The sequence below is a fragment of the Micrasema longulum genome, unplaced genomic scaffold, assembly GCF_059751315.1.
Source record: "Micrasema longulum isolate JH-2025_06_02 unplaced genomic scaffold, ASM5975131v1 h1tg001038l, whole genome shotgun sequence".
NCBI classification, from domain to species: Eukaryota; Metazoa; Arthropoda; class Insecta; order Trichoptera; family Brachycentridae; genus Micrasema; species Micrasema longulum.
Window position 1 is genome coordinate 531,017 of NW_028278226.1, and position 14,853 is coordinate 545,869.

The 14,853-nt window shown below is 31.0% G+C and overlaps 1 protein-coding gene across 1 annotated transcript in view; it reads left to right on the forward strand.

Moving 5' to 3' along the window:
* The window catches only part of Liprin-gamma (liprin protein kazrin), a 499,395-nt gene that overhangs the window by 404,195 nt on the left and 80,347 nt on the right, over positions 1 to 14,853 (forward strand). The window contains exon 9 of the mRNA XM_088232910.1: positions 13,060 to 13,271. Coding sequence (XP_088089036.1) covers positions 13,060 to 13,271 — 212 coding nt within the window. The remainder of the gene's footprint in view (positions 1 to 13,059; positions 13,272 to 14,853) is intronic.

Sequence of the window (14,853 nt, forward strand, 5' to 3'; positions counted from 1 at the left end):
ACTCCTCCTAAACGGCATAACCGATTTACGTGCAGTTTTCAGCGAAATGTAGATCTTTGCGCTGCGCGTGTTCGTGAATATTAAAAATATCAATATAATATGTAAAAAAAAAGTTAGGAGCATAAATATTTTTTTCATCGACCTCCACTAGGGTAACATTCGACGAGAATGCATAATATACAAAAAAAAACAAGGATGTAGTTTTTAAGTGTTTAAAAAAGTTTGTTCTTGAATGTTTGCAAACAACATTCGCTTTTTATGAGTCCCAATCGGATTATTTCCTTAAATTCCTTATAATTTCTTCCCATTTATTTTTCTTTACTGGAGTTTTGGAAATACCAAAAGAATATTAACTGACATTTAACAGATTTTTAAAAACCAGATTCATAAATAAAGTCCATCCCAATTGGTGAGAAGAGCAGATTTTGACATTTACGAAAAGAATTCTATATTTGAAAATTGATCATTTTGTGTCTTGGCATTCGGCCTTTTACAAGTACCTATGTACCTACGGAAATTCAATTTTTGAATATTAATAATTTTAAGTTTTGGAATTCAATCATAAACAAGTACCTGGGTAACTATTTATCAATGAAAAGTATTTTTCCTTTAATCGGGTCAGTTTTTGCACGCTTTTACGATTCTATTGGACCAGGTAGGTGGCGCTGCGATCTCAATGTCAAATGTCACTTAGTATATAGTTTATTGAAAATTCAAATTTTTCGAGCTTTTGCGTTTGCTGAACTAGCTAATAGCAGGCAAGCCAACGTTCGGGCAGGACAACGTCTATCGAGTCTGCTAATACATATATAATTATTTTATGTTTTAAAATATCAAATGAATAAAGTAATTGTGAATTATTATATGATGTAACTTTACACTATCGTGCACTTTTTTACAAGTATTATACTTTTTATGACATAGGGATTTTCAATTTTTTTTTTTCCCGAAACTGCATTTTAAAATACCCAGTCAAATTGTTTGTTTTTATGAAAAAAAAAAAAGGCATTTAAGGGTTAATTCGTGATATACTATATGTATTATAATTGAAAAAAATCGCAGGGGATTACATAAATAATCGGTCTATGTAAAAACTGTTTATATTTTTCTGCTTTCTACTGTTGAAGCAAGAAACGACTGCAATAAGCCGATTTTTTCCAAAAGTGTGAGGTCAGGAAAGTACATTCTATCTCATATGCTGAGAGAATAACTTGAAGATGAGGACGGAAGAATATAATACTTTGTTCAGCTTAAGGTTAGTCTCAGAATACGGACATTGAGAGATCCTCAGATCTCTCCGGCAGATGCCTTCTGTGCTGTGCGAGAAATACAATTGCACGTCGGACTGATTATGCCTAATTAAAATTTAGGTCTCGTATTCCCGTTTTTTGCGCCTCAAAAATTAATCAATTTTGATTTATTTTTTCAAAAGTGTGTTAATTATAAATCTTCTAGTCATGTCGGCACGTTTTTCTTTTTTGTAAAATAGTTACTATATGTTTATACTTTGTTTCTATAATAAATTACAGTGAACTTCCCTCAAGAATTTTCACTTACGAACTGAAATATTTTTATTCTGTACGTCTCAAGAGGGTAGATAAAACAAAAACGGTTTTTGGATGGTCTTAGCTCCTATAACAGAGAATTTATCATAAAAAGATAAGAACACGCCGATAGTAGATATCAATAATGTGTAAAAATATATCACTCTTGTTGTATAATCCAGAGAGGAAATACGAGAATAGGTTTGTATTAAGAAAAGTCTGACCGCGTATCCTCTTAAGCTCTAAATTTTACTCCAGACCATTTTTTTCTAATAACACTGATCAACAATAATTTTCTTAAACTATTTTCGCTGATTCTTAGATAATTTTGCCTTTTTAATCAAAATATGTAAATCAAATCACCCTTTTTTGGAATTTAAAGGTTTACTCCCAAATTACCATACCTCGCTTCTAACATTTAATTTTTAGAATTTCTCCATTTTAAAGCCACTTTAACAAATCTTATTGGTTAACCAGCCAAACTATATATTGTATTTAAAATATATTGTTTAACGTAACAATGCCACGCAACCGTGTAAATACTCCTAATCACTTTTGTTACGTCTGTGGTGAAGTGAATTTCAAGCCTCAAAAAAGATATTTAACCCCATAATTAATTAAAAGTTATGAATTGTACTTTGGGTGTAAAGTTGGAGATCAACATAAGGTTTGAGCCCCACGTATCTACTTTTTATCATGTGTTGAGAGATTTCACCAAAATATCAGCCATATTGAATCACCCTACAAGATAAAATTGAACAAAATCTTGCTAGCAAAAAAATATTTTATAAGTATGAATGGGAATAGAAATCAATTTTGCGAACTATTGTTGAGACCTTAAAAGAGGAATGCCAACAAAGAAATACAGGCAAAATTGAATATAAGTATGTTTTATAAATAAATAATGTTATGTATGTACCTACATGATTCCTTCAACAACCAAATTTCAGACATATCTAACGCGTTTTACTCTAAAACCTTACTTTCTAGAAAAAAATGGAAAGCACATTCAAAATGAACAAAAAACTTCTCTAAAAATCATTTTCTTTGATAATTGCAACATTTAAATAGTTCAGTTTTGTCGGTCAGCGAAAAAGTCTTCGAAATTATTCAAAAATGACATATTTGATGAATAGATTATTTGAATACAGTTTTACTGACACTCTCAGGCAGATGCCTCCCCAAATAATATGCGAAAAAGACAATTGCACGTCGGACTGTTTATTCCTTACTAACTTATATGGGCAAGGCACCAAATAAATATTTACTATATTATTTATACCAGTGATGTAATTTTCATATTATACTATGGTAAAAATCATAAATTTTCTTTTTTAGGGAGAATTGCCTACTAAAAAAAAAAACATGTATCAAAGGTTAAAACAAATACACAAAAATATCTTCTTACACTGTGAATGCGTAAAATGGTGGTATAAAAAACATTATAACCTTATTTTTAAATAAAATATAAAAATAAAATACTTTAAAACATCATTACAAATATTATTCACTATTACTACTCGTATCATGATGCTTGTAAAAAATATAACTGGGCAATGTCTATAGAAAAAACAAAATGCATGACCTTCATTAAAATACCAAAAATATGAAACCCACAGTAAACACCTTCAGATATTTAGGCATGGCTCTAATTAGAGGAGCTGATATGCGTGAGGAAATAGAAACCCAAGTCAGCAAGGCAGCTGCCATCTCTAGTGCTTTAAAATCCATAAAAAGAAAAAAAAAGATATGGCCACTAGGTGAAAGTTTAGAATCTACAAAGCACGCGTAATACCAATAATGACATTTGGCGTTGAAGCGAGGGAGACACAATCAGGATCGTAATAAGTATTGGGGACTTCCGAGATGAAGAAACTGCGGATGATAGTAGGTAATACTCTAAGAGATCGCGTGAAGAACACCAGAATTAGAGCTATGTGAGGCTGAGGACGTCGTAAGATGGAGTAGCAGCGAAGGAGTGACTGGTATAGTCATGGCCATTCTTTGAACATGCCTTCCAAAGTACAATATTTTTCACGAAACATCATAATCAATAGTATTTTACACTTTCGGATACTGTTATCTATTTTTTCTTGTAGAAGTGGGGTTTTGTATTACTCATATTATTTATTACCTAAAATACCAGTAAAACAAGCGAAGAGTATAACCCTGTGACTCAAAATCATTTTCATAGTACGTACGTAGTATAGAAAACCCACACACTAAAACCTTTAGAAAGTTTTACTTTTCCAATGCGTTGTTGGTCTTTTTAACGTACTTACCTAAATTTGTTGATGCGTTTTGAGTTGTTTTCTCTGGGTTTCGAATAGTTTCATTTCAAACTGAGGCTAACGTTTCGAAATCATTGACTGTTTAAAGCGCATTAGTTTTAATTAAAACGTTTGAAGTAAAAGTTTCCTTCCTATTAAAACTAGCTACAATAGCTTATAACAATTAACAGAATCGCAGCAGAATGCTGTTGAATAAATATGTATCAGCTTCTCTAAATGGACTTGAAAATTTATCATAAAAAAATAAACGTGAAGTATTCCTTTTTTCTGCCAAAATATGGCATTTATTCGCAAAAAATATTAAATGAAAATATAACAGTAACAGTTTGGTAAGGTATCCAAAATAAAACACTTTTATTGGGTTTAATTCTACTTTTGAAAAAAAATATGTGTTCACCCATTTTTAACATATATTTTTCACAAATATTTTTAAACTATAAAAGTAGAATTAAATCCAATAAAAGTGTTTTATTTTAGATACCTTACCTTACCAAACCAGAATATTTATTCTAAATATACTAATATATAATATAATCTAGAGAGCTTATAATCTTATTTCAGAAAACTAGGTTTAAAAGATAATAATTACTGATTACTTTATTTATTTCACGTATATTTTACTTTAATTTGTAAAATTCAAAATGCTTTAAAACTGTATCTACTTTAAAGAAAAGGGTCAATTAAAAAACTTCTGTAAATTATTTTTGATTTGACAAAGTAAACTCCTGAAAAGCTTTTAATAAGCATAATAATTTATAATTACAAAAGCTTTAATAAAATATTAGAACGTACATTGCAATGGAATATTTTGTGCACATTTAACTCGTAAAAGGCATTCAAAAGAGACCGCAAGCAATAAATGTACTGTAATAACTTTATGCATGCACAAACAAAATAAATACACCCAAAAGTACTTTTATACATGATGTATACACTTTAAACAGAAAATATAAATTCTTATTTAAATTCGCCTGTAAACAAGAATTTAAAAACGTTTTCAATTTTTTTTTTAATCTTTAATATTATTGGTAAATTTATTGGCTAAAGAATATGATTGGCCAATCTAAATGTCGTGCATGGTTAGTATTTACATATATGTATGTATTTGGTGGTATGAAATGTTCTGGAATGTAGCATTTAATGAATCGAGTTGTGGTCCCGTGGCTAGTGGCTAGTGTCTCGGACTCACAGCTCAAAGGTCAGTGTTTGAATCCCACTTTACCCTAACTTTATTCCTATTTTTTATAGTGAGTTATTTGCAAGTTGTTAAAAATGGCCCTCAAAATGAAATATTTGGGTAAATCATAAGAACGCAAATATTACTTTTTCAATTTAAAAAAAATAATTAATAATCAAGTATTTTTTAATGTTAAAAATAAATAAATCGATTAAATAAAATTAAATAAATTTATTAATTGTTCTAATCCCACACACATGTCCGTGTGGTATTTCGTTTAATTTTTTCTTTGGTACTTTTTGCCTAATTTTATGTGAAATTTTGTATCCGTTTATAAAACATATTAAATAATAAAAAATATCTACTTGAAGGCAAAATATTTAGTAAGTTATTAACATAATTTGGTTATGCGATGACAAGTAATTTGTCATATATTTTATCCTAAAAACCGCGTAAATAACACGTCCAGTGATAAATTAATCGATTGTTTGTTTAATTTGAAAACACGAAATTCCCATGCATTGTCTTCGGCGAAAAACCAAATTTGTTACCCTTCTCACATTTACCCTGACAGCTATCCCTTTGTAAAAATTTTGCTTTGAATCCGACCTCGCACTGGCTTTCCCATATTACCCGCTAATCCAGTGTGGAATATTTCCGGGGTTTTGACGGCCATGTACTGGCAACACTTTTACTGATTAAAATGTGGGGGTTTCCGGCTTTTTTCAGTCAATAAAGTGTACGCGGCGCCGCCACTGCTTTCCAGGGGCAAAATTAAAGTTTTAAAGAGTAATTTGTTTGGCGCCCAGGGTACACGGACCCGGAAATTCTAATTCCTTTTTTTGCTCTACGTTTCATTATGTTTAGTTGCGTTTTTGATATTTTAACATAATGAGTTACATACGTGGGGTTTTCTGAATTTATGATTAAGTGAGGTTGGTAGGTACTTCAAAGTGTCGTTTTTCCCGGTAAAATTATATTTTTAGTTTTATTTCAACAAATAAAACAGGGACGTTACCAAATACTTCTATGAAATCTCAGTAATTTTTTCTGGTTTAAAGTTTTTCAGTTTAAAACAATGGCCAGATATAAATTTAAAATGAGACGTTGGAATCTAGTTGGTTGGAAGAAATTGACAATCAAATCACGCCATTATCAGTGGGAGAGCCGACCCAACGTTTTAGAAGAGTTTGTTGGCAATAAGCCCGCCAAGGTACAAAATACGGGATGTTTTAAGGCCAGACCGCCAAACTTTTAGGGGACATTCCTCGTGATAAATTTTATTTTAAATCCAAATATTTTTTTTCCTAAAACTGTTTTTTTTTAATAAAAAAAATATTATTATAATTTGAAAATTTAGACAAACTTTAACGTTTTAGACTAGTATCCCTTCCACAAACCTCCCTGCCTCCCCTCTACCCAGTTACTTCCTTAGTCTACGTCCGGTATGTATCGCTTTGTTGGTTAAATACGTTTTTGATGTTTTGTTAAAAAAAAAATCATAATGCGGTTTTACAAAAAAAAAAGATATTTTTTTAAGTACATCATAAATATGTTCTTCTGAAATTTCGCAGTGTGACCTGAAAAGCTGTGTATATTATATAAAAGAAGATAAATGATAAAACGTATATAATACAAAGTCTAGGCATACAATATTTAGTGATATGACTGACGGTCGGCTGATTTGCGTAATCAGTTTTTCGCAGTGTGTGAAATTCATCTTTCTGCTTGTGTCTGAACATCAATGTTTCTTTGTGAAATAAAACCCGAGAGATTGAATTTCAAAATTTGTCTACTTAGATCGAATATACCTAAAAGCAATACGTATTTCTAAAACCTTCATACAAAAGTATAGACGATTTCGGTCTTCTTAAACTGAAGTTGACATGAATTTAAACATTTTTTTAAAGATTGTAAAACTGAAATGAGTTTTTATAAAGTCTTAAGGGATAAAGAAATATCTCTACATTTAAATAATTAAATTTTATCACCTATATTTTGAGTTTGTCCAAATCCCTGGAGACAAGGACTGGATTCAACTCCCTGGGGAGCTGTTTATATTAACACATTACAACAGAGATGAAAAACATCTAAGAAAAGGCAATATAGAAGTCTAGGCATCTAAACCAGTGGCAACTTAAACCAGCCATTGACAGATCATAAGCCCTGTAGATGCCTAGACTTCTATATTACCTTCTCTGAGATGTTCTTCATCTGTGTTGCATGTGTTAATTAAGCTTTATGTTTAAATAAAGTACTTAATGTGAATATTTTTAATTTTTCGTATTTTATACTCTTTCAAAGGGGAGTTCTTTAACCAGTAACCAGCCGATTATCCTACCAGGTCCTTATACTTTAGTTTAAGTAGTGAGATGGAACATACCTTTTGCAGTAAGTTTTGTACATTATACGCAAAGCAAATAATAAGCCACAATCTAAAAAAAATAAAAAATATTTCTTCGGTGGGCGTCCTTGGGGCTTCGTTATCTTCGATCTCCATTCGAGAATATCATCAGACATTCAAGCGATATGACCTGCCCATTTCCACTTTCATCAACCAATCCTTTCCACCACATCATATACTTTGGTTCGGCTGTGGATCCAATCATCAATCGTTTCTCTTTCTTTCTCTTAATGTTATTCCAAGCATCACGCGTTCTATACTTCTCTGTGCAACTTGCGATTTACGAGAAGACTGATTGGTCAGTCTTATTAAAAAACAAATCGGTTCATAAATGTTGATAATTTATTTTGTTTCTTCTACTTCTTCAACTTTCTGTAGACTCGAGAGTCAGTTATTACAAGATTATCCTCTTTCGATGTTGAACTCCTGCTATTTCTTCAATGTTTGGAGTGCCTCTCTGGTGGACGCTGCCCATCTGGCATTCCATGCCGAACTTTGTGAAATATATTATCTGTACATGCTGTCGCTCTCATATGACTACATCTTGAACCTCACGGACCTCTCAAATTGTGATGTTCCTTACGCGATTACGAATCTAGTCTTCCCAGCAACACCATGCCGAGTTCTCGTTTCTATTATCCTTAGCATACCTTTGTTTTTTACATTGCCCGCCCTCGCTTCAATGCCATATGTGAGAATAGACTGCACACGGATTTTTATTTTATCAAAAGTTAAAATAATTGTTTTCTATTGTATATACGAGTGTATATACGAGTAACTAAATAAGTGTATATACGAGTAACACGCGAGGTCGATCAAAACAACGCTCTCGCATAACGGTTCTTAAAATTTCGAAAAATTGCTCAATTTAAGAAGTAGTGTGTACTTCCCGGGTCGGCTAGTCCTGTCGCGCAGTTTTTGTGTTATTTATATTGTATTTCTGCGTACTTTTCTTGTGTTTTTTTAGTGATTGACAACGTTAAATATATTCCTTATAATATCTTCGTAAACTTAGTGTCAGTGCCGAAAGAAACCGAGAGAATACGAGCTAAGCCGAACGTGCCGTGCGAAAGTAGGTACACCCCTCGACGTTTCACTTGGACTCGTCCGCCGAGGAGAACCGAAAAGGTCCGAGGCGAGCCGAGACAAGCCGACCCGAGTGAAATAAGCGAAATAAACAAAGTAAACAAACAAATAAATTGAGCATAGACAAAGTGATAATAATATTTTTTAAATTAATACCTAAATTATCCTATAAAATAATTTTTATTTTTAAGTTAATATCTATAGTTTTTTCTCAATAATTTGTAAAATAAAACAAAATAATAATCATCTTTAATATCTCCTTTCGTAAAACAAATAATAATTGTTTTTCACTTATTAAAAAAAAAAAAAAAAAGACGTTTTTAATTTAAAACAATTTTTTGTGCACAGATTTTAATTTTAAAACATAATCAATATGAATTGTAACAAATGTGTACAAAATATCAGCCCCCGAAAAGCACTCAAATGTGCAAGGTGCTATATATATTTTCATCCGACATGTGCTGGAACCACACTGGAAAATTATAAAAAAATGAGTAAAATATATCGAGCACAGTGGAAATGTGAGATTTGTAAAATACATGATCCACGACATAATACAAGTGCACTATATTCTGATGAAGAAGATGACCAGTTGAAGACATCAAACAAGGAACCTAAGAACCATACTCAAAATAAAAACGAGGAACCAATCATAACAGATTCATCAATGAACTATATTAAAAACATGTGGGAAGAAATCTCAAAAGTTAAAGAATCGATCAATACACTTACTATAGAACTAAAATTGCTTACTGATAAATATGAAGAATTAGTAAAAAGTAAGAAAGAAGAACGTGATGAATTCATCAACAATCAAAAGGTTGTTGAAAATATTGAACCAAAATTGACAAATCGAAAAATTAAATCCAACAAAATAATAACAAATAGTAATAAGAAAAAGAAAAAGAAGGTTGAGTCAAATAATGAAACAAACGATACAATATCAACAGCTGATGATGAAACTAATGATACTTCACAAATTGATAAATACACAAAAAAAAATAAAAAAGAAAAAAAACTAACAGAAAATAATCTACATTTAATAAAAAAAGAAGATAATATGCAGAAAATGAATATTCTTATAATAGGAGATGAAAGAGGAAAAAAAATCAGGAGAACCATTGAGCAAAATATATCTAACAATGTTCACTGCTGTAGCAACATTTATCCAGAAGCTACCTTAGAAAATTATGCTTCTAACATTATATCACAATCAAATACATTTACAATGGAAGATACTGTAATACTACTACTGGGACAAAATGAGACATCCCTATTCAATTTCTAAGTTATTTATACTATATACTAGATAATCTTAAACATACAAAAGTATATATTTACTCTGTCTATAAGAATGATTTCCTTAACACCTTAAAACTAAATATAGAAATTAGAAAACTGGCAAAACTACATGAAAACTGTAAATTCATAGGACCAATATATCACGAAAAAATGAAATTTTATGAAAAGCAAATATTAAAAGAGCGAACAATGTATGAAATGGTTACTACATTGAATAAAATGTATAAATTTGAATCACAAGCTAATTACATCCTGTGACAAGAAAATGTAAATAAAATCAATGAGCTTGATCATTTAGACAGACATAAATCTAAACAATCAGAGGAGAAAAAAATGAGAAAAATGCATAAACTCAAGATTCTTTATATAAATATACGCAGTCTTAAACCAAAAATAGATGAACTTAAATCATTAATAACAAATGACTCATCAATACCAGATATCATTATGCTTACAGAAACATGGCTAAGCAACGCTGAAGAAGAATTGTATGGAATTAATAATTATAATGTAATTAACTCATGTAGAGAAGGCAAAGGAGGAGGAGTTGCAATATATATTGCTAATAATTTAGATTTCCAAATTAAAATAAAAGAAACCGCAAAAGATAAATCAAATGTAATCTTAATTAATTTAACTGAACAAAATATTAATATCTGTGTCATCTATAGACCACCCAATAAAAATCAATTACACCAATTCATCGACTTTTTTGAAACAGATATACTTACAAAAGAAAAAGGAAAAATAATAATAGTTGGTGATTTCAATATAAATTTACTTGACAAAAATGTGTGCATACTAATGATTACTTAAATTCTCTCCGCTCAAATAATTTTAAAATACTAAATGAAATATCTCCTGAAAAGTATACTAGGTGGAATCAAAGAGGTGAAAATACAATAATTGACCATGTGATCACTAATATAATAGGATGCAATTACACCATTGACTACATAGATACACCGCTAAGTGATCATAGAGCATTGGAGTTAAATGTGGATATATCAATAGCTAAACAAATAGTAGCAAGGCAAAAATATACTTCAGAAAAGATCGATTTTAATAAACTTAAAGAAAGCGTGGAAATAAAATTACAAAATTTACAAATAACTACTTTTAAACAACTGCAAGAGTTGATTCTAACTGAAATTAAAAAGAATACAAAAACAGAAAACAGAAGATTTACTACTTCGATCCAAGAGGGGTGGCTCACAAAAGAAATATTTAAAAAAGTCATTCTAAAAAATAAAATTTACAAAAAAATGGTAAAAGAAAGACACAATCAACATCTGCAAATACAACTAAAAAATATTCAAAAAGAGCTGAGAAATGATATAAGAAATTCTAAAAAACAATACTATCAACAACAAATAGCATGCGCAGAAGGAAACAGTAATAAATTATGGAAAATTATTAAAAATATTAAATCAGACACAAAAATACCATCACCATGTATAAAGGAAATAAAACAAATGGATGGAAAAGTAACAAATAATCCGGTAGAAATAACAAGTACATTAAATGATTTTTATACAAATATAGGAAAAAAACTTGCAAATAAAATAAAGGGACCATGTTTAAATGTAACAGAAACACAAAAATACCAAATAAATGCTACCTTCTTTCTTAGACCCGCAACAATAGGAGAAATCAAAAAATTATAGATAATTTGAAAAAAAATGCTTCTCCGGGATATGATAAAATTAAACCATCGCTAGTAAAAATTCTTAAAGACATGCTTAGTCCAATATTAACAAATCTGATTAATCTGCATATAAAAGAAGGTACCTATCCAGATGAATTAAAAATAGCAAGAATCACTCCAATATATAAAGGAGGTGATAAAAAAGATCATAGCAATTACAGACCAATTGCAAATTTAACAGTCTTCAACAAAATATTTGAAAAATATATTCAAAAGAGATTAATGGACCATGTTAAAAATCTCAATATACTTACTTATAATCAACATGGCTTTCAGGAAAAAAAAGGAACCGGAACAGCCCTAGTGAATTTAATAAATTTTATTCAAACCAACATGGATACTGGGATCCCAATCACGGGAGTAATCTTAGATTTTAAAAAAGCTTTCGATACGGTTCATGTTGAGACAATGATAAAAAAATTAAACGACATAGGAGTAAAATTTCAAGAAAGTAAACTATTAAAATCATATTTAGCAAATCGGAAGCAGTATACATATGTAAATGAAAAAAAAAGCCTTTTGCAAACGGTAAATTTTGGAGTACCCCAAGGATCCATTTTGGGTCCAATATTATATATTTTATACATTAATGATTTGTCACTGTACAATTTCAAGGGAAAAATTATTATGTATGCCGACGACATTGGACTATTCTATAAAAATCAAACAGACGTATTAACAAACAATGACATAAACAAAGACCTAACTATGTTGACTAAATGGACAAACACAAACTTACTTACACTTAATGAAAAAAAATGCAATATTATCCATTTTGAAACTAGAAAAAAATGTCATAAAGTAAATGCTTACATAAATAATGAACGACTTACTGAAATTGAACATGTTAAATACTTAGGACTAACAATAGACAGACAATTAACATGGACAATTCATATCAACAATTTAATTAGCAAAGTGGCGACATTATCGAGTCTTTTTTTAAAAATCAAAAACTTTGTTCCAAAAACGGAAAAAATTCTAATGTATGAAGCCTATGTAAAAACTAAAATATGTTATACGCAACTATTATGGGGAGCAGGATATCAAAATGACATAAACAGACTACAAAGACAACAAAATAAAATATTAAAGTTAGTATATGACCTTCCCTATTTAACTGCAACTAGAGAACTTTTTAAACAAACTAAGCAATTAAATATAACTGAACTCTTTCAACTAGAATCATTAAAATTTATCCATAAATTAGCCACTAATGTAATTGTAGACGAAGAACTTAAACTAATAAAAAATTGTAGTCAACATGGACATAATACGAGAATATCAGACAAATACCATATACAACTTTTTAAAACAAGACAAGGACAATCAAGACTAATGAACCAGGGACTGAAATTATACAATAAACTACCAGACAAAACTAAACAAAAGACTCAGACAAACTTTACAAAAGATGTAAAAAATATTATTTTAAACAACAGAGTATAAATGAAAAATGTATGTATTATTTTATGTAAAATGAATGTTATAATCCGTAAGGGTTTATAAATAAATTTTCAAATAAAAAAAAAAAAAATAATTCACAGGTCTGTTGAACAGCTGAGTGGTCTGGGCGAACGCGAACCTCCACAACGCACGAGGGGGCGCAGTGGATGCTCAGCCCTCCAAGGGCCGGGAGGCGTTGGGCAGGTGCCGGGGCAGGGGGCGAGGGGCCCCCGAGGACCTTCCGCGTGGGGCTCCATATCGAGAGTATTCGCCAGGTCAAGACACAGGGCTAAGACGCAGGCACATGAATGCGGTAAGTTATACGTAGAAAAACATTAAGATAAGAAATCTTTCGTTTATAAGAAAAGTTATCAAATGAATAGTAAAAAAATTCATCTGCATTTAGAATTCGAATCAAAAAAAATTACCCGAGATTTTTACTTGCTAACTATAATGATTTTTATACAATTATATTAATATTATAATAATAATTAGTGTTGCGGACTCATAGATCAGAGGTCCGAGGTTCGAACACCACTCTACCCCAATTGGATTTCCGTTTTCTAATATTGAGTTATTTACAACTCGTTGAAAATGGTTATCAAAATTGAAATATTTGGGTAAATTATAAGAACGCTAATAGTTATTTTTTAAATAATATATTAACTGAGCCGTTTTTACTGATATTTTTATTAGTCATTAACTATGGAGTTTTATACAAAAAATCTAAAATATGAATATTATCAAATTTAAATAGGTACTAACGAATCTAATAAATGTCAATCTACTGTAATTTTACCGTGCCGTTTAGGTTAAGATAATATGTGCGAAATAGGCAATTCTCCGTCAGATATCACGCGGCTGGTTTGTTTATTTGGAAATTCTTGTAATGCTGAACATACTTTAGGATATATATATATATATATATATTTATATATATAGTGACGTCGGGCGCGTCGGCATGACGTAGGCGACGCTTCTGAATGTAACGATTAAAGTTGCCTCATCGTTCTTTACCAAAGATACCGATGTTCAGCGTGGCGGGTTTTGTTCCTGGGCCACGGGAGTGGCTTGGCACCCGCCCGCGACCCTCACTTGCATCGAATCTCTCTGACCAGAAATTTGAAGTGACTGCCGGAAGATGAAGGTGATGCCGGGGATGAAAGAAACCGTCTGCGAGTGTCGCGGCTATTTATTCCCTTCCCCGACGCCTCCACCCACTGGGCGGGGTCAATGCCTTCAGCTTGTTTTCTCGCCTCCCTGCTTGACGTAATCTTCGTTTTAAGGAGGTCGAACCGCCCACAGAACCTTCACAACTTCCTTGTATCTACTATGATCCTCAAATTAAATTCTAACTAACTTCCGGCTCGGGCGAACTGTACTCGAACTAAGCTCGAACGCTGTGTTCACATATAATTGATGAACAATATCTAAACATAACAAAATGTTATTATTATATCAATGTCGTATGTATTGTTTATTGTTTGTGAACTATAATAAATAAATTATGGGTAAATAAAGATGATGCTGTCTTACGTTTATTTTAATAATTTAAGTTTTACCTAGAAAGGATACAGAAGAAGTTTATAAATTTCACTGTGCGCCAAATTCAATTCAAACTCTGGAGTATGGAAGAGTGATTGCAGATCAAATATTCCTGTTTAAACTAGTAAACAACGTCGTAGACTGCCCTTTACTTACCAGTTCTTTAGAATATATTGTACCCAACAGAACAAGACTCCATACTACATTTAATTTGCCAGTACCTAGGACTAACTCAAGGAAAAACGACTTTTTCTTTGGAGCATGTCATTATTATAATATTGTTCTCTCCGGTCACGCAGACATTTTTCATCTCTCCTTTATGAAATATAGAAGATTTCTTATGGACAGTA